Below are 25,177 nucleotides of genomic sequence, written 5' to 3' on the forward strand. Positions count from 1 at the left end.
AAGTCATATCTTATAAACAAGCAGATTCAGCAGGGTCTGTCCAGATCACTAACTGATTGAGGACATTGGCCGAACTAAACAACAAATTAGTTTTTGAATAGCTAATTTTAGCTTTGAATGAAATGTCAAGTAAAAGATACAATTACTGGGTTTTAGGTTTTGTTTTTCAACAAAGGGAAAGTATATTTAAACTTTAATTCATTCCAAGACTATTTGGATAAGGAATTGGCTGAAATTGGTGTGATTTTGCAAACAATTTTTACCCTGTAATCTTCTTCCCTTTTCTGCAGCTCTAATCAGCTTCGTGCTCAGAGCTCAGTTGCGCTGCCATGAGTGGGACTGTTCATGGTGTGAGGCAGGACTTTGCATCAAGCAAATCTTCCCACTCAGGCAACAAACATCCCACTCTCTTGGGATGTCACAGGAGCCCCAAGAACTGCCTTATCATCCTCTTTCACGTGGCGTGGAGGAGTCAGAATCGAAAAGACACCCTAACCCATCACGAAGTGCAGAACAGGTACTTACAGCTCGGTATTGAAGTAGGAGGTGACATCAGGATCAGGCACACCTGCTACAGCAAAATTGCTGCTCCCAGTGTCAACCAGAATATTTAACTGCCGAAACAGAAGAAAGGAGAGGTGGTTTTCATATCCAACTAAACGAACAAACAAACAAAAAAAATCACGACAGCTGTTGTCTAAACTACCTTCAGTTTTAAAATGATTATGAAAATTGTCCTGGAAAATAAAGTGTCACTTATGGAAAAGATATGCTGCTGCAGCCCCTTCAAAACAGCTGATCATGCTGAGGTGCTTTAAAATAGTCATGTTCCTGCAAGGGGGAAAACCAGCCAAGACCATATTCACACCACCTCAAGACCACATCCCACCATCTCAATTTTCTTTTTGGCCCAATCTGTGTGTCTCGGCAACCTTGCTTGCCGAGGACACAGGCTGAATTGCCTACTGTTTAAAGCATGGTTTGCCTCAGAGCTTATAAGGTTTCTACGCCAGGGCTGAGTGCAAGTCTGAGCAGAAATAAGCAGAAGCACGAAGTTGCCTCGTGACTTGGGAGAGCATGGGAGCTTTGCGCAGTTCATCCCGAGCAGCAGCAACCTACCACAGCTTTTACTGCCTTTAAATAGGAGGATGGCAGATTTATAAACACTGTGAAAAGCATGGACTGAAAGGTAGACTAAGAGTGGACCACATGTTCAGTTAATTGGGAGGACAAGTTAGGCCAAAAATTGCCTATGAGAACCATACAGACAAAACGAGGCTGCTCCTTTTCCCCCTTTGGCTCAGGTTAGAAGGTTGCTTCACCCCAGCTGCATAATGCTCAAACCAGAAGGTAACAGCACAGGAATGAGCAGCCAGAGGCAGGATCACCTCTTTCAGCGAGACCTTGAAACTACAGGTGTCATTAAATGATAATTTAAGTCAGTCAGAGACTGTACTACTACTAAAAGCTGCAGTCACACTTTTCCCCTGCTCTTGGCTGGATGCTTCCCATGGCTTCTTGGCATAAGCACTAGCACCTGTGGGGCTGTGCTGCAAATCCAATCAGCTTCCTTACCCATAGTTAACAAAAAAAAAAAAAAAAAAGCAATCTGCCATATCAGACAGCTACTTGAAAAGAGATGGTAGAAGCAGATACTACAAAAAGGTGATTGCCTCTTTCAGTGACAGTGTGGTCTCAGATTGGTGTAAAATGATTGTGAAATTATGCCTTAGGCAGTAGGGTACAGCTGCTCCCCAGAAAAATTTAAAGAATTAAAAATGTTCCTGTAGGAGGGAGTGAGACATCAGGACTGGGTTGCCTGTGGTTTGACTCTAGCTCAAACCAGCCACTTTGGTAGTCCTCATCACTCGCTTAAGATGTGAGGTAGCCAGAGATCTAGGAGTGAAAATGGATGTGGGAAGGGTAAGAGAGAACGATAGGGGAAGTGAGTTTAGTGTTGACAAAGGAAGTGGAGAAACAGGGCCAAGGTCAGAAAGCAGAGTAAAGACAAAGGAAGATAAAGCATTTGGAGAAGATATGCTGAATCCTTCTTTAATAGATTTAAGACAAATAGACAAAAACCCAGTAGGAATCATGTTCGAAAACATCTTTGGTTTGCACACGGAGGGGCAAGGAGGAGACAGTTGCCCCCGTTTTACCTAGTTAATATAGCACAAGACTGAGGAGCTGTGAAATTAAACCATGAAGACAAAACCAACTAGTAATCCATGGGACCCTCTTTTGAACTGCATGTACACTCTGTCATTGGTATTCCTAGTCCTAACCAAGCAAGCATTTTAAGACAAATAGAAACAAACCCACAACCTTAGTCAAGTTATTTACCTGCCTCGCTGCATCTGAGATTTTAGATTAAGCAGAGGCAAAACATTAACATTTATTTTTCAACCACACGAGCTAGACACAGATGTTTAAAAATAAAAGAACATCTACAAGTTCACCTGGCTCCAAGACCTGAGTCTTTAAAAGAAAACAAGAACCTTTGAGGCATGACTTGCAATAAAATCCGAAGTTTGCTCCATACTTTATTTCAATGATATCAAAAACCTAACATTTTGTCAACTACCTAACAAAGTAAGAACTATTCATTTTTCCCCCTCTCTGGGATAAAAACCATATTAAAAATAAATAACAAAGGGCAGCTACAATGTGTACATCTATCAGGACTAACAAAATTTGCCTCAAAGGCATGCTGCAGGGCTTAAATTAATTAGCTTTTCCGAGGCAGTCTGTGATGCTTGAGTAATGGGCGCTATACATCAGCTGTATAAATACACGTAGGTGTTGCCCTAGCTTTAGTAATATGCATGCCATCATACACGGGGGAGGACTTGGAAAACAAACAAAACCCTGGTCACTAAATATGGCATATATGAAAGATATTTTACCCCTGCACCTTAAGTACAAAGTTATCATCACAGAATTCGCAAAACCCTGAAAAAAAGGGCAAATTTACTACCCATGGTACAGAGCAAACCAACATTTCCACAAGAAAATAGATATTTCCCCCCCTCAAAAGAAAAAAGAAAAAAAAATACAAAGCCAGCTAACCATGCAAGTGCCAGCCCACTCGGACACAGCAGCATTCACATGACAGATCGCTATTGAGGCTGACATTCTGTATCTGCATGTTTGTGCATAATGAGATGCAGGCGGCCCAGGCAGACACTGATTTATTGTAGTCCTCACAATAGTGCCAGTGATTAGCAGCTCATTTTGGGGTGGGTATAACTTACTGAGTTCTCTTTCTCTCCTGGCTACCCTTTGGGTCTGAATTTTCTTCAGTGGCTTCACGTCTCATTAAGAACCACTTTCATGTTGTCACCACTGGAGCCTGCTTTATGCCGTGCTGCCTGCTGCTGGTTTAATGGTGCTGCTGGGGGAGCTTCAGGCAAACTCTGGTCAGTCACAAGGTGGCAACCAAAGAATCTGTGGTCCAGGACTGCCCAGCCTGCCCCATCTCCAGAGGTCAGCCCCGCCTTCTCCCAAAAGATGAATCACAGAATCACAGATTGTTAGGGATTGGAAGGGACCTCAAAGATCATCTAGCCCAATCCCCCTGCCAGGGCAAGAACACCTAGGTGAGGTTACACAGGAAGGCGTCCAGGCGGGTTTTGAATGTCTCCAGAGAAGGAGAATCCACAACCTCCCTGGGCAGCCTGTTCCAGTGTTCCGTCACCCTCACTGAGAAGAAGTTTCTTCTCACATTTAAGTGGAACCTCTTGTGTTCCAGCTTGAACCCATTACCCCTTGTCTTACTGTTGGTTGTCACCGAGAAGAGCCTGGCTCCATCCTCGTGACACCCACCCTTTATATATTTATAAACACTGATGAGGTCACCCCTCAGTCTCCTCTTCTCCAAGCTAAAGAGACCCAGCTCCCTCAGCCTTTCCTCATAAGGGAGATGCTCCACTCCCTTAATCATCTTTGTGGCCCTGCGCTGGACTCTCTCCAGCAGTTCCCTGTCCTTCTTGAACTGAGGGGCCCAGAACTGGACACAATATTCCAGATGAGGTCTCACCAGGGCAGAGTAGAGGGGAAGGAGAACCTCTCTCGACCTACTAACCACCCCCCTTCTAATGCACCCCAGGATGCCATTGGCCTTCTTGGCCACAAGGGCACAGTGCTGGCTCATGGTCATCCTGCTGTCCACCAGGACCCCCAGGTCCCTTTCCCCTACACTGCTCTCTAATAGGTCATTCCCTAACCTATACTGGAACCTGGGGTTGTTCCTGCCCAGATGTAAGACTCTACTCTTGCCCTTGTTATATTTCATTAAATTTTTCCCCGCCCAACTCTCTAGCCTGTCCAGATCTCGCTGGATGGCAGCACAGCCTTCTGGCGTGTCAGCCACTCCTCCCAGCTTGGTGTCATCAGCAAACTTGCTGATAGGACACTCAATTCCCTCATCCAAGTCATTGATGAATATATTGAATAGTATTGGTCCCAGAACTGACCCTTGAGGCACTCCACTAGATACAGGCCTCCAACCAGACTCCGCCCCATTGACCACGACTCTCTGGCTTCTTTCCTTCAGCCAGTTTGCAGTCTACCTCACTACCCGATCATCCAGTCCACACTTCCTCAGTTTAGCTGTGAGGATGCTGTGGGAGACGGTGTCAAATGCTTTGCTGAAGTCAAGGTAGACCACATTCACTGCTCTGCCATCGTCAATCCACCTTGTTACGTCTTCATAAAAGGCTACGAGGTTCGTCAAGCACGACTTCCCCTTGGTGAAGCCATGTTGACTGTCCCTGATGACCCTCTTATCCTTGATATGCCTTAAGATGGCACCAAGGATCAGTTGTTCCATCACTTTCCCAGGGATGGAGGTGAGGCTGACCAGTCTATAGTTGCCCGGGTCCTCCTTCTTGCCCTTTTTGAAGGCCGGAGTGACATTTGCTTTCCTCCAGTCCTCAGGCACCTCTCCCGTTTCCCAAGACTTGGCAAAGATGATGGAGAGTGGTCCAGCGATGACTTCAGCCAGCTCCCTCAGCACCCGTGGGTGCATCCCATCTGGACCCATGGATTTATGGGTGTCCAGATTGCTTAACTGGTCCCTAACCCAGTCCTCATCAACTGAGGCAAACTCCTCCATTGCCCTGCCTTCCTCTGGGGCCTCAGGGGTACGGGGCTCCTCAGGACAGCCAAACTTCCTCACTTTGCTCACTCCTCTGCCACTGCATTGTGCCACCCGGCTTACTAATGAAAATCAAAATTGACAGCGCCTCAACTAGATTCACTGAGCTATGGGCTGTGACAGCTGCAGAGCAGTCATACCTCTCTGTGCTGTTACCTTTCTGCCACAGAGGCAGAAGACCCTGATGTCGAGGCAGAGCCAACAGCGGTGGTAGTGTTCTCTCCAGCTACCTCCTGGTGAAGCCCCAGAGATAGTGAATCAAAGCTCTCGCAGGCAGGCAGAGCAGATTCCTTGGGTTTATTACAGCCATCTCGAGTGAATCACTTCCTGTCACTGAGACCTGATTACTTAGTGATCACCCTGTGTTGTCAGAAAGTGTCACGTGAAGTCAGATTTTGTGAAAGCCAAGGTCAGAGAGACACAGCTGAATGAGGCTATGAAGGAAAAATTGCCCAAAGACTGCTGATGGATCATGTGCCCAGCATTAAAAAGAACCAAAGATCAGTTTCTTTTTGCTTTTGGAGGCACAGAAGAAAAGCCTTGCATTTTAAATTTTTTTAAAATTGTGTCTTCCAAGTTCATTTTCAGACCTACACAGCAGAAAGCAAATGCAAAAGGCCATTTCTTTCCCCTGAAGGTCACCTTTACCACAGCCACAGGACATAAAATCTGTACCTAGTACTGCACCAGGAGGCTATTTTTCTGGATGCATTTCCTATACAGAAATAGCATGAGTATTAATAAGAGGTTCATAAAGAACACTAGCTGTTGGGTAAGCAAGAGAGTAACATCCACCTCTGAGATGACAAACTTATAGAGGAAATCTGACACCCTATCTATAGGCCATTAAGTTGCACTTATAAAAAGAAACAAATCCGAACCTGTTTACTGAAAGTCAGGAACACTGAAAGCAGAAGCCTCCTTAGGCTATGCATTTTACGTATTTTCTTCTCTGAAGGGGTAGAGACACTGGAAAAAACCAAGTCGTAATGATTTATTTCAACTGGAAGTCAAACACATTGTCAATACTTCAAGGATCCCTCAAACTTTCCAGTCCTTGATTAGCACCAACATCAAATGGCACTTACTGTATGCTATCCTGCTTCAATCATTTAACTTACCACTATGTCTTTAATATTTTTACGCCTTCCATTGCTGAATATTGTTGTATTTTGATATCAGAAAAAAATTGGCTATCGATCTGTCATCTTTTTTTCATTCAGCAAGGCTTCATCTGTCTGTGGTTCAGCATCCTGCCGTATCTATTACAGTAAATGGCATCAATACAGTGCCATCAACCCTAGGCATTATCTATGGCTCATTTAACTGCCCGGTGAACAGCAACATGCAGTTATCCCACCATGCATTCAAAAAGTGAATTCCTTCACATTTTCAAGGAAAAGCGATAAAACGTAGAAATAATTCAATTTGTGTTGCATACTAGTTGTTGTTATCTTCTAGCAGGGACAGACCTGGCCTCTGTTCTGATCTACACCCTACTCAGACTTTCTGTAAGTTTCTTTCCTGTTTTAGTTTGAGGTTCGGAGTTTTTGGTAACTTTCAGAAAAATATACAAAACAAATGCCTGAGGCTACAAGTGCATAATGCATTTCTTTGAACCAGCTCTCTGCATGATTTAACATACACAGTCTTTTCCAGCTGTGGAATCCTAGGGCTTGAGTGTAACCCTGTTGCGCTGTTGCTTTTGATGTGATTCCCTGGGTAACCCACGCTGAGCTAGTGATAATCTTCATCCCCATTAAAAGACCGGCCTTTTAGGTCTGATCCTTTTAGGTCAGATTCTCTTAGGTCAAGCAATGAATTTTCACCACTGGACAGAAGAAACCAGACTGCAAAAATGTATTGGGCTTATCATCCCCGCTTCAGCTGAAGCATAGGAGAAGAAAAAAAAAAAAAGTAAGATTTGCACAGATAGAGCGATAAATATAATAATTAATCTCATTCAGCCTCACATTTACTCTGGGGTTCAGTCAAAGTCTTCATGATAGGCAATTGATAGCTTCCGCTGCACAAGCCATCAGAGCAAAGAAGCTGGCTCTGTAAGACTTCATGATGAAAACAACAAGTGATCATGCCTTCTTTGGGATTTTAACTTGACTCAAGGGTGCCCCTTTCTTTTCCCTCACCTCTCATCTGCAATAAAGAGAGCAACCGTTCCACGCTAGAAACATTCATACGCCATTCAAACTCTTGTCCTGCAGTGCTTTCGTGATTTCTCCCACGCACACACTTAAAATAAGTCCTACTCTGCTTGATGGAGTATGCCACATAGTGAACTATCACAAAGCAAAAATGTTTCTTTGTCCACATGTAAAGACTATAAATAGGAAGCATCCCATTATTGGCTCATGAACTGTTAACACACATCACGATGTACCGGCTTAGGAGAAGTCCACCCCATCTAACAATCCCTGAATTGCAACATCTCTTAACTCCCTTTCTTATTTTGTCCCACACATAATAAACCCTACAGAAAATAATTTGCTAGACGGTGCTTAAAAAAAAGTGCAAAGTAGTGCTATATTTCTCGTTAGAGATTAGCAGCTAGAAATCATCTGGGTAACAGCTCTTCTTTTTCAGGCTGGTTAATAGATAGGAAAATTACTTGCCAATTTAAATACTGCCTCATTTAACACAACGATTCCTAATTACATTATCAGCCCATCTGGCAAGAATTGCTTACAACCATCATGTGAAAAAGAAAACACACTAGCAACTGTATGCTGTGTTTGCCCACAGTTATTACGTGTTATTATTGGCACAGACTGTCAGTCAGGTTATTTTCTACAAATTACTAATGTTACAGTATACAGCAGCTTTTTAAGCACAGAGACACTGTATGCTTTTCTTCCTGTGTTACTTGGAATTACCATTTACAGACTACTTTCTAATAACTAAATTCAGAAGACTAGGCTTTAATATAGATTCTTCATCTGTTCCTCTTAATATACAGAAATAAAACCTAATTAGAAGATGAATTAGAGGAATCTTTGGAACTGTTTCTAGATGTAGAGGCCTGCAAAGTTAGACAGAAACTGAGAAAGCCCCTACAACAACAAATTTCTGCTTGCTGAGTAACATGAATTTTGCTGAACAGGTAAGACTGAAACAAAAAAAGGGTAAGTTTGTTGGTCTGTATGACAGACTGGCACATTGGCCCTGAGCACTGGGGCAGGCCCATTTTTCAATGTTCATAAGTGGTCCCTGGACTGGAGCATCCCAGTCTCATTGCTCTGCAGCACTTCTCAGAATGGGTGAGGTTGGGAAGGACCTCTGGAGCTCATCTGGTCCATCCCCCTCTTCACGCAGGGCCACCTGGAGCCAGATGCGCAGGACCATGCCCAGACAGCTTCTGAATATCTCCAAGGATGGGGACTCCACAGCTTCCCTGGGCAACCTATGCCAATGCTTGGTTACCCTCACAGTAAAAATGCAGTTTTCTTTATGTTTAGAGGGAACCTCTTGCATTTCAGTTTGTGTCCATTGCCTCTGGTCTTGTCACTAGGCATCTCTGAAAAGAGTCTGGCTCTGTCTTCTTTGTACCCTCTCTTCAGGTATTTACGTACATTGATGATATCCCCTCCAGAGCCTTCTCTTCTCCAGGCTGAGTAGACCCAGCTCTCTCAGCCTTCCCTCATGCGAGAAATGCTCTAATCCCTTAAACATCTTCATGGCCCTTTGCTGGACTCTCTCCAGTATGTCCATGTCTCGCTTGTACTAGGGAGCTCCAGTTGTGGCCTCACCAGTGCTGAACAGAGGAATCCAGAAAATAACTCAGCTTTATGGCTGACAGCTGTACAGCCACTGATGATGATGGAGAAACACCCCATCCAGAGCCAAATTACTCTCTGCAGCTTGGATGGCATCATACTTCACCTTTGCGAAGGAGAAAGGAGGGGGCAGGTCCACATGTTAGGTGCGGAAGGAGAGGTGCTTCCTGTGGTGCCCTGAGGGAGGTCACCTCACTAGAGGAAACAGACCTACCTACTACTACCTCCAAAAAAAGTCCTTCTGTAGTCGTAAGAAGGGTTTAACCATGCAGCCAAGATAAGAGAGGCATTGCGAGAAAGAAAAATGGGATGGAGATTAATGGTTTTCAATGCCATTTGTTCAGCAGGTGGTGCCCACATTTCACTGCAATGTCACACTGGGGACACAGAGGAAGGTGATTTACTGCAGCATGAAAACTTTGCCAAACCAGCAGGCCAACTTTATCACCAAAGATAATTCCTGCTTTTACCAGGGCAGGAAGTGTGGTGTGTTTGTAGGTTGCGGAGTGAGCAAGAGGGCGAGAGGCAAATAGAGGCTCTTCAGGGCAGCAGCAGATCAAGCTCACCAGAGCATGTTTGGCATTCGCTGTCATTCCCCTCACCACATTCCCAGCTGGTCTCAGGACCTGTGATTTGACCCCTCATCTATACTACCTTTACGTTCACTCTATCTCTCAGCCACCTAAAACACTCAGCTATCCCTGAATACTCTCACACCTGCATTGGGCCCAGCAGAAGACCAAGAGTCTTTTGCCCTCAATCTTTTCATGATCTGCACTGCTAGACTGGGACAAATACTTTTTTTTTTTTTTCTTTCCTCTCTCTGAAAAGCAACAAACTCTTTCTTTGCCAGAAAATTACAAAGTACTATCTGGATTAGCCAATCTATCTGTGCTTAAGAGCACTGTGTGCTTCTGTAGTTGAGATTTGCATTGAAACCACTAATGCTAAAATGACTGATTGCTCTGAAGTATAAACTTGCTAAACTAAATTGCGAGTTGAAATATGAGCATCTGACTCTGGGACTGATGAACAGTCATTTTGAAGAGAAATATTTCAGGAAGTGCTTTATATATATTATCATTTTGACAATAAGGGAAGGCTATTATAGTTTAAAGACAAAAAAACAGTCAGCCAATCAATCCTGGTAACAAAACAAAATATCTATTCTTCAATTCAGCGCTCTCCTTTCTGCCAATGCCTTTGGTTCCCTGAACATTAGCATTCTTCCTGCACATGCCGTCTCATGTGGTATCTTAGTTTTCAGGCTGAAATTTATTTGCTGTGTCTTGATTTATCATACAACACATCCATCCTATTCATGGTATATGAACATGCTTTGCTGTTGAACATGAGCTATTACTTGCTTATCTTAGAGCTGCGTGAATCGCAGCAATTTTGTCGCCTTGCCTTTTCAGAAAAGATTAACCTTTTTTTCCAGATACAAATCCCTCTCCCATATCACACCCTACAGCTGATGAAGAATGTAGGTGTGTGAAGTAATCCTCTCATGCACCTAAACCAGCTACAGCTGAAGTCACGCCTTGTTTTAGGCATTGGGTTTTCAGGAAAATCTAGACTAGTTAGAGGAAGTTCAGTAACAACAACATCTAGAGGTCTAGAAAAATCTCACCTGTAAATAACCATTGGAAGGCTTGGACTGGTTTGAAAAGACAGGAAAACTGTGATAGTCTTCTAACAGATGTATGGCTGCCACAAAGACCCCCTGGGAGCCACATCTTCCAGAAAAAGAGGATTGCATGTGAGCCAACTAGTACCTTTATCAGCCTTTCCCAGTGTAGCCTGTAATGCACATTAACATCAGGTAGACTGCTCGTTCTTACTAAAGCAGTAAAGTGCTCAAAATCTGAGTAAGGAAAATCTATGTATTTTCTATATTTATCCTAAACACATTCTTGAATTGAAGGACTAATGAGTGTCTAGATAAATGGAAGATAAAAAAGCCCAATAAATCTTGAAATTCAAGAATGAATGCAGGAGACATCAGCTATTTGCACTTACATACAAAGCTCTTGCTAAATCTGAGAGCGTGTTTCCACCTGTTAGTAGGTGTATACGAATTAAAACCATCAATTTTTTGCTAATTACAGTACAGCACCTAGAGACAAGCGAGACTGTAAGCCAAATGCCACTGGGACCGACTCTCACATCTAACTGCAAGACTCACAAGGAACCCCCGTGCCCACACAGCCTTGGTTTAGAGACAGGCTAAGTCTACACTCTGTGCCACATCTAAATTAGTAAGCATCTCATCCAGAGCTCACTCCTCCACTCCCAGAGAACATGGTGGCCAAAGGTGTTGAAGAGGCAGCTATTAATTCAATAATTTGACAGCTAAAAAGAAACTGCAGAAATGCCTGAAGTGTGTCTCGACTACCAGCCTGACTCTCTGAGATGGGCTCATGAATGCCATTTCAGACTTCATAGTCATGTTCTCAACCTAAACCTCTTTCTTGTGTTGAAACCACCAAGCGAGCACCTCTGGGCACTGCTCAGCAGGATGCTGAACTCTCTGGAGCGATGGCCAGCCACATCAGATGGCTGCTAGTCCATGGAGCTATAGCTGCTGCAGGAAAACCTGAGGAGAGAGACAGCTTCTAGCTCTGTAGGAAATAAGAGGGCAGCAGAGGTAGGCAAAGGGCTGCACAGCTGTATTTCACGATACAGGGACACAGACACCACTGCCCAGCGAAAAAGGGTTTTGCTGTGCCTAGACAGCTCCCTCAGCAAGCCTCTGTGCACTTGTACCTGTGCGCTTAACCACAGCCTGTCTCACTTCATTTCTGAAGAAAACCACTGTCATTTTTTTTTCAGCTGACCTGAAGCTAAACTTTCCCTGTAAGTAAAGACAACCACCTCACTGAAAAACAACAAACCATCCACCTCAAGTGTCTTAGGTTAAATGTCTGCTACATCTGGTTTGTTTACCAGTACTACTTAGGGCATGGTACTTCTAAAAAAACATCGTCTTATGTGAAACAATTTTAGAGGTGTTGTTTGTTAGGGGGAAAAAAAAAAAAGAGAAGAAAGGGACTCGTCATGTTAACAACACTACCTTTCAGAAGACAATATCCAAGGAGGGCTTTTTGCCTTTTTTTTTTTTTTCCCCAAAGGAAATGAAATCAGTAAGCCTATGTTAATGTATTATACCCAGTGAATGATTACAGTTAGAAGCTGCATACAGTTCAGAATTTCAATTTTCTGAGGCTTTTGCTCTCCAAAATTAGCTTCCAATTTATTTTGTCAGGTCGCCCTTTTCTTTACCTCTATTATTCATTAGACTCAGAGAAACTGCTGTCTGAAAAAAAGGCATTTTTAGCTGCTCTTCTCTACCTAGCTTCAGAAGTCCTACAATGTAAAAAAAAAAAAAAAAAGTTTGTTTTGAAACTAAAGCAACCACCCTCCAACTGCAGTATCTGTAAGGCTGAAACAGTTTTACACATTTGCACAGAGCAAAGATATACTAAGTAAACTCAAGAAGGCTTGAACTAACTAATCTTTAAACCTTCCTCATGCTGTACAACCTTCTACACCGCGAGTCACTGCCCATGTTTATTGTGCCATTTGGAAAGAACAGAATTAATCAAGGGCCACGTTTCAAACTTCAGCATAGCCTCTGAAGCCCATTCCTAATGCTCTTGAGCATAGGCTGGTAGGAGGTATCTCTAACCTCACCAGTGGTGTTAATTTTTTTTTTTTTTTTAAATCTTCCTTTTGTCAAAGAAACCACAGTAGCCTTACCCTTCAGTAGCAGGCAGGAGCCCCTCAGGAGAGGTTCAGTCTCACTCCTGTATTTCCACGTGCATTAAAAGGTCTCCTTCACACTCAAGATCTGAACTTCAATCTCAAATTTAAATAAGACCGTGGATTTCAAATTGCACTGGAGATCTGAAACCAAGTGCCAAAGCTGCTCCTGCAATATTTAAGAAGCTTTTGAAGGCAGCGATTAACTTTGAAAGAGTACATTTCAGAGACAGGTAGGAAGAAAAAGAAGTTTGCAGGGCAGCGGTGAGAAAAATCAGTTTTGAGAAGGCTGCATGCCAGGTCTGATCTCTTCCCTCTCCTCCCCCTGTCAACTCGCTCTCGTAGCGACATGATTCTTTTCAGGTTTTTTTCCCCTCCTCTGTCAAGATGTTAGTTTTGGAGATGGGTGTTTGTTAGCAAAGGTTTTTCAAAGCCTGGAGAGGTAGGAGAAGGAGAGGTGAAGGCAGGACACCCCTGACACATCGGGTCGATCCGTTCTCCCCAGAACAGGCTGTTCCCAGCAGCATTGCCGTACCCACACCGTGGAGCTGCTCATTATAGTGTACTTCTAGATACACTCACTGCCTGCTTTCAGGAAGGACTCACTTATGTTTTTTTAGTGCTTTTCTTTGAGAAGGACATTGAATGCTTATAAGATATTTTTCAACCATTCCCCTAAAACACTGCAACCAAACCGAAGTGGACAAGCATCATTTTTCTTGGGTTTTCTCTATACACTGTAACGCTGAAACAACCAGACTTTCCAAAACATGAAAGCCAACAGACGCAACTACAGGGGAACCCCCACTTAGTTGCCTAAATCAAATTCACGGCTGTGAAAGCAGCCTCTCCCTCCTGGAGGCCAGGAAACTACCAACAATCCCATGTTCATGCACCTGGGTTCCCTGGATTAGCCAAGATTGTTGGACGTGGCTAAGTAAGTAAATCAGCACACACCCCGGAAAACCAACTATGAACTCCCTGTACTTCAAGGCCTGACCTCTGCTATAAAAATGCCACAACTTGTTCTTCAGGACTGGACTTGCAGCGCTGACAGATTTTAACATATGAGAGCTGCTACAGTATTTCATATTGCAAAACTGGGATGTTTCCGCCTGGGGAACTGAAAAGACTGGTCCCATCCTCTTCCATCACAGCTCCCGCCTCTGTTCTTCCCTTTCTGCCCAGAAACAGCAGTGATCCCATATTTTCACACACCTACTGGGCTGCTGCTATATGGATGGCAAAGGGTCTGCTGCTGCAAGCAAGGCAGGTGAGGAAGGGAAGAGATGAGGAAAAAACAAACATTAACAACAACAAAAAAACACAACAAAAAACCACAGGTCCGGCTATGTCAAGCACAAGGACTGGAATTTGGTTATTCTGACTGTATTCCCTGCTAGAAAAGCTGTGCCACATCTCTGGGGAAAGATGCAAGGTCAGGCAGCTGCCCGCTGGTTTGTGCCATCTTAAGCGGCCACAGGAATGTAGGCAGGCAGCCCCAGGTCTCAGAGCACAAGCAGAGTGATGCAACTCTGGTGCTTTTATTTCCCTGGTAATTAATAAAGGGAATACAACAAACAGAAGGCTTTTGCTCCCCATTCCACCTGACCTATTTAGGATATTACCAAGGAGCAGAATTTGATTGTCGTCATGGGTATTTGTTGGAATTGTACAGCAGCATTCAAAGGCAAACACAGAAAACAGCTTTCCACTCCATAATACCAGGAAGGACTATTTTACGGGAGGGAAAAAAAAAAGCTGCGAAGCAATGTCACAATAATGTGTTTGATTTATTAAAAATAAGAACAATCTTTTTTGTTCATATTTATTCTAACATTTTACTTAAAAAATTGGCAGGGCAATTTAAAAGGCAGATTTGATTCCCAAGTGAAGTTATCATTTTAAAAAAATTATTTTTTCTTTTTGTTTTAAAACAGCAGCGTTCATCCCCCTGCTATTGGACTCATTTATTTCTCTCTCTCCTTCTCAAACATGCACACTTTACTCTTTACCCTGGCTAATACTGTAGAGGCAGCAGCTCTGGGAAATGAACTAGCTTTGCCTGTGGCTCATGCATCATTACAATTGTTAACCAAGTTCTACTATAAAAATCTTTATTACAGAGGAGAACACAGAGGCATGCAGGAACACAGCTTTATTTTCAGATACCAGGTTGAGTTTGTAGGGCAGGAAGTTAAAAGACTTTTTTATATTCTCAGGTTGACAAAGTCTGCTACTGTGCACTGCAACATCACACAGAAGACAGCTTCCTACTATCTATTCCTCCACCTATCAACTTGTATGTAGGACAAAGCTATCTTCTACTTCAGCCAGGAGTTACAACCCACGGCGTGATGATGGCACCACAGGTGCAACAGCAGCCCAGGGCTCCAACATTTTACGCACTATGAGGAAGGCAGCACGTTGCTGCCTACACGCTGGAGCTGATGGTGCTCAGTCTGGTGCAATTCACCCATCAGCAACAGAAAACATCCTCATGAACACCTGCTCTGAAGAAAGTTTCTAAACCTGAACAAAAATGTGCAGGTAGTATCACTAATGCTTGGTCACTTGCCAAGAAAAGGTTAACCCAAAGGCTCAGCAGAGTGCAAATGAAATTTAACTTCAGCTGGAACATGTACCACATGCCAACATTCATAACAGCAGTTGCTAGAAATTCACTGAACTTTTTTTTCCTCCTCTGTACATTATTTATCTCAGCAGACCAAATGCAAAAATCTGGCACTCTGGATCCTGCAAAATGTTTGTGTTATTCCCTGAAGGACTTTGCATCTGTGAAGTAATGAGAAGATTATTCTGTGACAGATAAACTGAAGCACTGTGACTGCATCAGATGTTATCTTGCTATATCACTTCTCAGACTTTTTCGGAAGTGTGACCACCTTTGGACTCCTCTGTCTTATTTGCAACCTGAGAGCCACTGAGAAGAAAAATGAATGAATGAAGCAAAAACCTCTTTAGTCACAGAAAAGTATCAGTAGGACTGATGAATCATTTTCTGACATGCCTCACACTTAACTCTAACCTGCAGCAGACATCTACTAGACAGCACAGTGAATGAAAACATAGGTCTCTCCATACCATGCTTAAGCAGCATAATATTGCCCTGAAGACCTTCCAAATTGTCATAGCATGCTCTGTCTTGAAAAGGCTTTACAGCTATTAATTTCTTATGCTGCAAACACTGACAGTCAAGGTTTCTGTATCAACTGGTATCACAATGGAATTTTGGAAGCAAAGTTTCTAATTAGGTAGAAAAAAAATGTGAGGAAAAATCCTTCCTCAATATTTCAAAGTTGCAATTTCGTAAGTAGATCTGAAGCCTGCAGTTGAAATAGACACCCTAGTATATTATTTTCTATGCCAAAATTATGGCTGTCAAAGGCAATCTTCAAAACCTGTATTCTGCTGACCTGATGTATTTTTTTCTTCCCTAATACCAAAATAACATTTTCAAGGGGGTCATGCAGGACCCAGCCTTCCATACAGTGGCTTAGCAGGTAAGCCTTTTGTTTCTGTAGAAGCCCCAAATCGCTGATCTTCTCTTCTGTGAAGCTTCCTACAGCAACAAAGTGAGAAACAGAGTGAGCCTGGATAGGCGAGAAAATTCTCACATCTGGCTTTGGTGTGAGCCTGAGTACAAGCCACGGCACCTCGCCAGTCTCAGAGTCGCTCTTCTACAGAGCACTCTCACAGGCAGATCCACAAACAAATATCAAGGAATTACCCGAGCGATGTCCACCAAAAGGATCTGATTACTTTTTCCCTGTCAAATGGCAGGATCTGGCCTTTAATGTGAGAAGGCTTACACTCCCTCCTGCAAGCACAGAGGTGACTCTTGGCTCTTGAGCTGCCATCTTTTTTTTTTTTTTCTTTAAAAAGACCTAAACATGCCAATGGGCAAAAGATCCCTAGGAATGGATTCACTTGTGTCTTTAAGGAGGAGAAGCTCACCAAGTGTTACTGCAGCATTGATATCTTTTCTCCTTTAAAATAAAACTGGACTTTGAGACAAGCATTTTCCATAAACACATGCAGTCTAGCTTAACAGCAGTGTTTGGTAGTAAGTAGGTACAAAAATAAAACAACCATAAAGCTAAAGAAAATAAACTAATTTTAGTACTCACAAGCTGAGCAAAGAAGACAAAATCTACAAGTAATTTATTTTTCACAATTTCAAATTATTACTAAGCAATGGCAAGGGAAAAAAGGATTGCAGAGTGCAATTACTGTTGTAACGGATTCACTTCAAAAGAGTCTTCTAATTATGACACATTAATTGTATTCAACGAATTACAATTTTTACTTGAATAAGGTTTTTTCCCCCATTTAGATTATTTTCTTCAAATTCCCTCTCCACTGTACCCCACAGGTTTCATCTATTCAATGAGGACTCATACAAAACCAATGCTCTAGAACATCTGTCCCCTGCCTCCATCCCTGTAAAATACAGGGGAAAAATAAAACATATTATTTTAGCAACCTTTGGCAAAGGAGGGAGCAAATCTTGACTCTGGCCCAAGGCTTTCTCAAGGCACAAGACCTGATTTTGCTACATGACCACCCTCAGATGAGCATGGCCAAAAGCCCATCAGACAACCACAGAATCACAGAATGGTTGGGGTTGGAAGGGACCTCTGGAGATCATCTAGTCCAACCCACCTGCTAAAGCAAGTTCACCCAGAGCAGATCGCACAGGAATGTGTCCAGGCAGGTTTTGAATGTCTCCAGAGAACGAGCCACCACAACCTCTCTGGGCAGCAGCCTGTCCCAGTGCTCTGGCACCCTCAAAGTAGTTTTTCCCTCATGTTTAGATGGAACCTCCTACGTGGAGGAGTCTGTGCCTGTTGCCCCTCATCCTATCATTGGGCACCACTGAAAAGAGTCTGGTCGCACTCTCTTGGCACCCAACGCTTCGGATATTTGTAAGCGTAAATAAGATCCCCTGTCAGACTTCTCTTCTCCAGGTTGAACAGACCCAGCTTTCTCAGTCTTTTCTCACAAGAAAAATGCTCCAGACTCTAGTCACCTTTGTAGCCTGCCGCTGGACTCTCTCCAATAATTCTTTGTCCTCCTTAGAGTGAGGAGCCCAGAACTAGACACAGTACTCCAGATGCAGCCTCACCAGGAAGCTCACTGAGAGGGCCAGCATGTGGGCAGTAGCAGGTTCAGCAGCCAAACTTTCATCCCAAGGGGGAGAAGTTTATTAAGCTCCTTGACGAGGCTCTTGGGTGGTTCTGGGCTGCTGCCACTTTTGCTGTGCAGCGCACACAGCCACCACCATAGGAAAACAAAAAATATGCAGTTGTTGCAGACATGCTGAAGCTACCTCAGGTGCTGGCAGTGGTAACGGAGCTGGCTGTGTGTTGCAGAGCCACCCAGAAAAGCAGAGCAGATTGCTTGTGCGGAGGTCCTCGTTGCCACAACTAGATTGCTACCAACCCAAGTTACCTGGTTTCTGCTAGCTTGGTTCTTTAACACCGCAATCCAACTGCGCAAGCGGCTCCGATGTAGGCATATGCAGAGGAGATAGACAGATAACTTGTGATTTTAGAACTATGGGAGTTCATGTGAAAAAAATTGCAAATAAAACCTATTTTCTTCCTGGGAAGTTTCAAGTGCTTTGAAGGACACTGAACTGACAGATACAAATTTGAATTGAAAATGTTTTATTTTAACAGCAGTCTGGTATCTGTAGAACATGTACTGCATTTGCTTCACAAGCTCAGATCTACATAGCAAAACCAGGCGGAAAAGCAGCAAGACGTATGACAGTCCCATCAATGGAAGGCAAAACCCACTTCCTTCTGGGGCAGCTGAGTGCTACCTCCTTTGCTTTGAAGATCTGATCTCAAGTCCTAATCTGGGCAGAAATAGGACCAACAAGTTCCTTCACTTATTTACACAAATTGTGATTAAATCTGTATTTTACAGCCAGTAAGATAAGGGAGAGAAGTAAGTCTGATTTGTACTGGAGATGCACATGTGCAAGGGTATACTATTGTATCAGCTTCCTTTTTCAAATGTAGCTATACTTGACAATGACCAGATGATGTTTAAGGTCACCCTTGCTTCACCTACAGTAAGTGAGAAATTTTCCAAGATAATAAGTGTGGAGGCAACATAATAGCTAACATGTCCTCACAGACCTGAAGTTCCTAAGTGCTCTTCATAGAAATAAAGACCCCTGCAGGGTGTAGCAGTTTTAAAATCTGCCTTGCAAGACACTATCCCTGGAGCTTACCACTTGCTGGTTACAGGAAGGTGAAAAAAAAAAAGGGGGGTGGAGAAAAAAAAAAAGAAAAACAAACCAAACCAACAAAAACCAACCAAACAAACAAAAAAAACCAAACACACAACTAAAACCAAACCAAACAAAAACCCAAACAAAAAAGAAATAAACCTCCTAAAACATTCCTTCCTTAATAATTCCAAACATCCAAACATACAGTAATTCCATGTGGAATTTCTTTTGTCCACTCTTTTGTTTTCATCTCACTTCTACTCAAAATCTCAACTAAATCACTCCTTAATAATAGGCAAATAGTTATTTGCTCACTCTCTACTCTTTCAAAATTTAACTGATGCTTTTGCCTTGATAGGGAATGAAATGCAAGGAGTGGTAAAAAATGTGAACCTGACACCTACTGCCACCACCCTTGGACCTCACAACGGATCTTCAGCCCTGACTCACCAGGATCTGAATGCAGGATTACTGCGATCAGGGATCCTGGATAATAAAGCTTCCACTCTCTGAAGGAGGAAAAGCACCTTTAAAGGAGCACTTGTGGGAGCAGTTAGTGGGGCTCTAATCTAACAAATTTACCCTAGGAGCAAGGAACATCCTGAGAAATGACCATTACAAGCCTCTTCGATCCAGTGTCACTCTGTGTGCAGACACTGCAGGCCATTGCAGACCACTTATAAACATAGCAAGGCAAAGCCTTGGTACAAAGCACAGTGCTATACTCAGGCTATCTGCATTGTAATTAATACTCGTGTTTCGGGTTATTTTTATGGTACAGGCTTCATTACCTCTGTGCAGTCCCTTTAGTGAGGGCTAATTTTGTATGGAAGGAGGGGCCAGAATGCTAATTCGCCAAGGCAGGGACCTGTCAACGCAAATCTGGTATGTTTGTTTGCTTTGTCTTTGGTCAAAAATACATCACTGCACCACAGTACATCACTATATTGGTCCTGTCTCTTAGGACTTTCAGGTCCTTGTCCTTTTTATTTTGCAGGCATCCAACAACAACAACAAAGTCTACCCAATTCATCATTTAACAACAGGAAGACTGCATTTCAATAGTACTTCCATTAGAGGGATCTGGAGGGATTCTGACGCTGCCACCTCAAAGTACTCTAATACACCACAGCACTCATCTTTGCTCCTCAACCCTTCCTTTTTTCAGCTTTCATAAAGAGCTCAAACACAAAAGACCCATGTAATTATTATTAAAAAAAAAGAGAGAGGGAGACTCTAGTTGGAGCTTGCCTTCTGGTATTTGAACCTGGAAGGATCACATTTTCCATACTTCTTGTATCTAGAATGATGGTAAACCCCTTTGCAGCAAAATTAAGAAAACAGAGCTTAGCTTCTCAGGGAATAACTCAGTTCCACATATTTCTTCACAATCTTCTTTCCTTCCAACACTCAGGCAATAAGAGCTATCAACTGTGGTTTCAACAATCTGCTAATCACACCACAGCTGTTTGACTCTTGGGAGGCACATGCCCAGCCTCTCTTCACAATGAAGTTGCAGGAGTGACATTTACCTGGTTTCAATAAAAAACACTATTTGGAAGTGCAGTGGGACCAACAGGACTACCACTACCTCATATAATGAAGACTAGCATAAGAGAGGCAATATGAGGCAATGGTACTTTCTTTGTAAACATTTACTGCAGTCCAGATGGACTTCAAGAAAGCTGTGAAGAACATGGGGTACTTTAAGAGTTTGACTATTCTACTGGGCAAAAGCTTGTAGGAAAAACAAAATTAATATGAACAGAGGTGCAGTGGAGATGGTGGAAAAACCCTAAATGATCTTTGATTCAATTCCTCACAGTGCTTATAATCTCAGGGCAGGCAAAATAATAAAATATAGAGCAAAGGCATTCCATCAGATTATTTAAAGAAATAAGAAGTAAGAACAGTGCATACAATTCATATTGGGCTCTTGCCACCTCTTATTTAAATCTGGAATTGGAAAAAGTGTAGCTATACAGACAAGTGTAAAGTACGTAATCTGTCAGAAGTAGGACACATAATAATTCATCCATGAAATAAGAGACAAATATACCACACTCTTCAATACAACAGATCTTCTTTTTCACCTTTCACAAAATTCTTAAGTAAAGCTGAATGTGAATGAATGAGAATTAATGGGGGTAATGACAGCTGACACCAACCTGGTAGCTAGTTTGGAGATCTGATATGGTTAGGAAACTATATTATAAAACTGGAAATGGTCAGAAATACTTTGGCTGCAAACACTTTGCAAAACTAGATTGACTGCATTGAAGTTTCTTCTCTTGCAAATAAAATAAATTTGACTTCACACAGCTGCTCTATTTTTATATTGTCAGAACAAGTATTTCAGAACTGCCATTGTGAAACTCAGTTCTGTGCTGTGTTTATCTGGTATATGACAAATCAGAATTGGAATGAAAGCCAAACGATGCGCCTTAAATGACCTGAAAACTGAAATTCTTTCATAGTAGCTTCCTTCCAAGAACGAAACCTAAAAAAGGAAAATTTCTAAAAATGCAATTGAGCAGTAATGTAAGCTCAGTAGTGCTGAAATCTTTCACAAATGCTCATTCCCCATACTGGCACAGTAGCTTCCAACACTTAACGCACACACTTTCAAAGTTACCAGGCACCAGCACTATCATAACTGCAACATCAAATCACTTGCCTCTTCTCACAACTTGCTATTTGGTCTTGGTCCACTACTGCCTTGTTTGTCGTTACCCATCCCCTTTCTGTGGCACCACTGGAGCAGCAGCTCTGCCATCCACCTTTCTGCTCCGACAGCTGGGAAGCGAAGCTGGGCTGCTCTGCAACTCTTCTTCAGCGCCAGTATCCTTCTTCCTCCTTGGCAAAATGTCAGGGTAGCGTTACCCTGTGCAGGGGCTCGGCTGTCCCAAGAGAGGCCAGGGTGAGGAAAGGAGTTAGCTTGGGAGCAAGTCCCATGCTGGAGGGATGCAAGGGTAAAACAAGGTGTCCAAACATCACTTTACACCGCAGCTTCTAACATGAGGTGAAGTCAGGCTGGGAGGAGCATTTAAATCAGTAACAGGTATCTCTTCTTCTCTACCTGATTGTGGCCCGCTCTGACTCCAGTGACTACTTGTGCAAGAAGTTTAACACAATCCCAACATTTGGCAGTATCAAGACACTTGCTTTTAGTATCAGCACTGTGAAGGATTCAAGTAGCACTAGCCTATAGTGGCTTTGCAGCTTTATACTATTCATTGCAAAGCAGAAAAACAGCAAGTACATTTGTGATCTTTAAGTCTTCCAGTTTCAGACACGGAATGAGATAACAAATTTGCCTCCATCAAAAGGAGAGAATAAATTTTAACTGCACTCTACTGAGTCACTACATGCCAAGATATGATTTTGGAAACACAAGCGCATTCATAACCTTACTTACAACGTTGGCGGGCCTACTCGTGAATAAAACTTTACATGTGCTAAACACCAGTGGCGGTTTCTTAAATAATTAACTTTGTAAGAACTCAGAACTAGTTCAAAATAGTAAAGCTTTGCAACCAAATTCAGAGCTTTTTTTTCAGACGGAAAAAAAAAAAATAATGTGGCAAGTTTATCTGAAACCTTACGTCACATGTACTACAAGTAATACTAGCTGTTAAGCACGAGGCCTCCAGGTGCACTGAGACCAATACATTTCTCCCTCTTAGACCTACAGTCACATAATCAAAAGTCTGTCGTATTTTTCCTTCTGCATTTCTTCCAATTTCAGAATCCCCCAGACATGGAAGAAGACTATATGCTTGATTGTCACTTTTTCTACCTTCTTTTTTTTTCTTTCATTTAAGACATACTGAATTGGATTATCAGTCCAATGAAATCTGGTATCTTGATTCTGGCAGAAACCAATATTGAATGTTCCCTGGAGTAACGAAGCACACACAATGCCACGCTAATAGAACTAGTCAAATATGCAGCACACAACATGAAGGAAAATTACTTCATGGCCTTTGTAGCTATTGGGCTGCACCTTAAAACACCAGACTTGGTTAGGTGTTGTTGTTGTTGTTGTTTTTTCCCTAAAACTCCATTTATTGATCATAAAACACCACCACCCTTTCTCAATACATTCATCGATCCTCTTGTCATGCATTTCAACTAGAGTGACAATATGGCCAACCCTCTTACATTCAAGGTGTGAAAAAGAAAGAGCTCACAGAAGTCCAAAAATGCAACAACAGACAAACACTCCCTGTTGGCTAGGCATTTTGGCATTCATGGGCTTTTTATTACGAAGAGGAGCTCACACAGAAGAATAAGGATTTTTTTGCGTACACTGGGAACACGAGGACCTAAACTCCCGCATCAAACACGAAGTTCTGAGGGAAAGCCCCGAGGGCTTTCAGGAAATTAATCCCCACTCAGCTGACTAGTCATCCCCACCAGCAGCCCAGCACCGCTCCTCCTGGGATCTCATGACACAGATGAAAGAGCAACCACATAGCAAAAAACTTCAGCAATGCTGGTGAAGGCAGTTGGAGAAGTTAGAAGAAAACACTGTCTATTTGAAAACAATATTCAAAACGTACACGTTCTTTGTGTTATTAATGAATAACACATGAATTCCCGAAAGCAGGGGCTGGTTGTGCCGAGCCATCACTTAGTTTCGCAGAAAGATTTCGAGCGGTTCTCCTGGTGGCACCAGGAGAATCTATCAAAGCATCCAATCACAACGCAAGGCAGCTTAAAAATAAAACAAAATAAGAAAAAAAACCCCACCCTCTGACTCTAAAACACACTCATTTCGACTGACAGAACAACTCGCTTCGAATCAAAACACAATGAGACAGCCTGAAACCGGGGACCGGCTCCACGGGATTTCCCGAACATTCACCGGGCCGGGGCAGGGCAGCCTCTCGCAGGCACCCGCTGCCTCTCGCCGCCCCGCTGAGCCCGGTGAGGCCGCCGGGGCCCCGGGAGGGGCGGCGGGCGGGCAGGGACGCGCCCCCCGCCTGGCCCGCGGAAACTCGTTGCTGCCGCCGGGGCTCCCCCGCGCCGGCCACCGGCACCATCTTTTGAGGGGCTGTGGAGGAGGCGCCAGCACTGAGCACCGGGAGAAAGTTGTGTTTCAGCGCGGGGGGAGACACGTAGACTCCCGCCCACCGAGAAGTTTACCCCGCTTCCCCCCGGGCCGATCTTACCGCCTGCGGCGGGGTCCCGATCAGCATCTCCAGGTAGTAGCCCCGGCCGGAGTCCCCTTGCAGATTCTCCACCATGGCTAAAAAGTTGAGGGTGCCCACGGGATCCGAGGCCAAGGCCAAGCCGTCCTCGCCGGCGAGAGGATCCTGCTGCCGGCTGACGCTCCCCGGCCGCAGCACCACCGGGGCGGGCGGCGACCCGCCGGGGGCGGCCGGGTGGGACACACGGAGCGGGAGAGAGAATAAAGCCCGGCAGAGCCCCGCGGTGCCGGCCAGGAGGAGCAGGAGGCCGGGAGCTGCCAGCGGTGTCCCCATCCCGGCGGCAGCCGGGGAGCTCTTCCCAACTGCAGCGGCTCCGGCCGGAGACAGCGGCCGCCTGGCTGCCAGACTAGAACTGCCAGGGGAGGAGGAAGAAGAAGGGAGCGGCTTCCCCACGCCCCGGCTTCATCTCCCCCTCCCCCGAAATGAGCTCCTCCTTGCGTTTCTCCCGCACGGCCCCCGGGCAGCCGGGAGCGCCAGAGGCCACAGCTGCTCCGGCTGCCTGGGATCCGTGCGGGAAAGTTGCTCCGACCCGGTGCCCGCGGGAGAAACTTTCCGTCTCGGCTCAGCCCAGCCCGCAGCCCCGCTAACGGAGCGTGACGGCACGCTGGGGAAAAAAGTTTCCGAAAGCCTTGAAGGGAAGGCGGCGGGGCGGGCGATAGGGGCCGCGCGACAAGGGGTGCGGTGGGGGCGACCGGGACTCTGGTCCCCTGATCCTCTCCCGGTGTGGTGGCTCGACCCTCAGCGCCTGGGGGGCAGGGCTCCGGCAGCTTCCCTGGGCCACCGCTCGCCTTGGGACCCCCCGGGAGGAGAGGCAGTGGCCGGCGGGGAGTGGAGGAGGAGGAGGAGGTTGAGAAGGAGGAGAAGAAGGTGGGAGTGCGGAGCCGGGTCTGGGGATGCCGGCGCGGGTGTCCGTGGCAGCGTGTGGCCGTGGCTTGGGTGACTGTAGCCACGTTTCGCGGCGGCGGCGGCGTCTGGGGTG

At 44.3% G+C, this 25,177-nt stretch overlaps 1 protein-coding gene across 1 annotated transcript in view; it reads right to left on the reverse strand.

Annotated features, from left to right (window-relative positions):
* The window catches only part of BACE2 (beta-secretase 2), a 49,022-nt gene extending 24,513 nt beyond the window's left edge, over positions 1-24,509 (reverse strand). Inside the window, exons 1-2 of the mRNA XM_065648924.1 lie at positions 24,160-24,509; positions 526-614 (exon numbers count right to left, since the gene is read on the reverse strand). Coding sequence (XP_065504996.1) covers positions 526-614; positions 24,160-24,471 — 401 coding nt within the window. The 5' untranslated portion in view covers positions 24,472-24,509. The remainder of the gene's footprint in view (positions 1-525; positions 615-24,159) is intronic.
* Positions 24,510-25,177: the final 668 nt, after the last annotated feature.

Source organism: Caloenas nicobarica, chromosome 1 (genome assembly GCF_036013445.1).
Source record: "Caloenas nicobarica isolate bCalNic1 chromosome 1, bCalNic1.hap1, whole genome shotgun sequence".
In the NCBI taxonomy this organism is placed as follows: domain Eukaryota; kingdom Metazoa; phylum Chordata; class Aves; order Columbiformes; family Columbidae; genus Caloenas; species Caloenas nicobarica.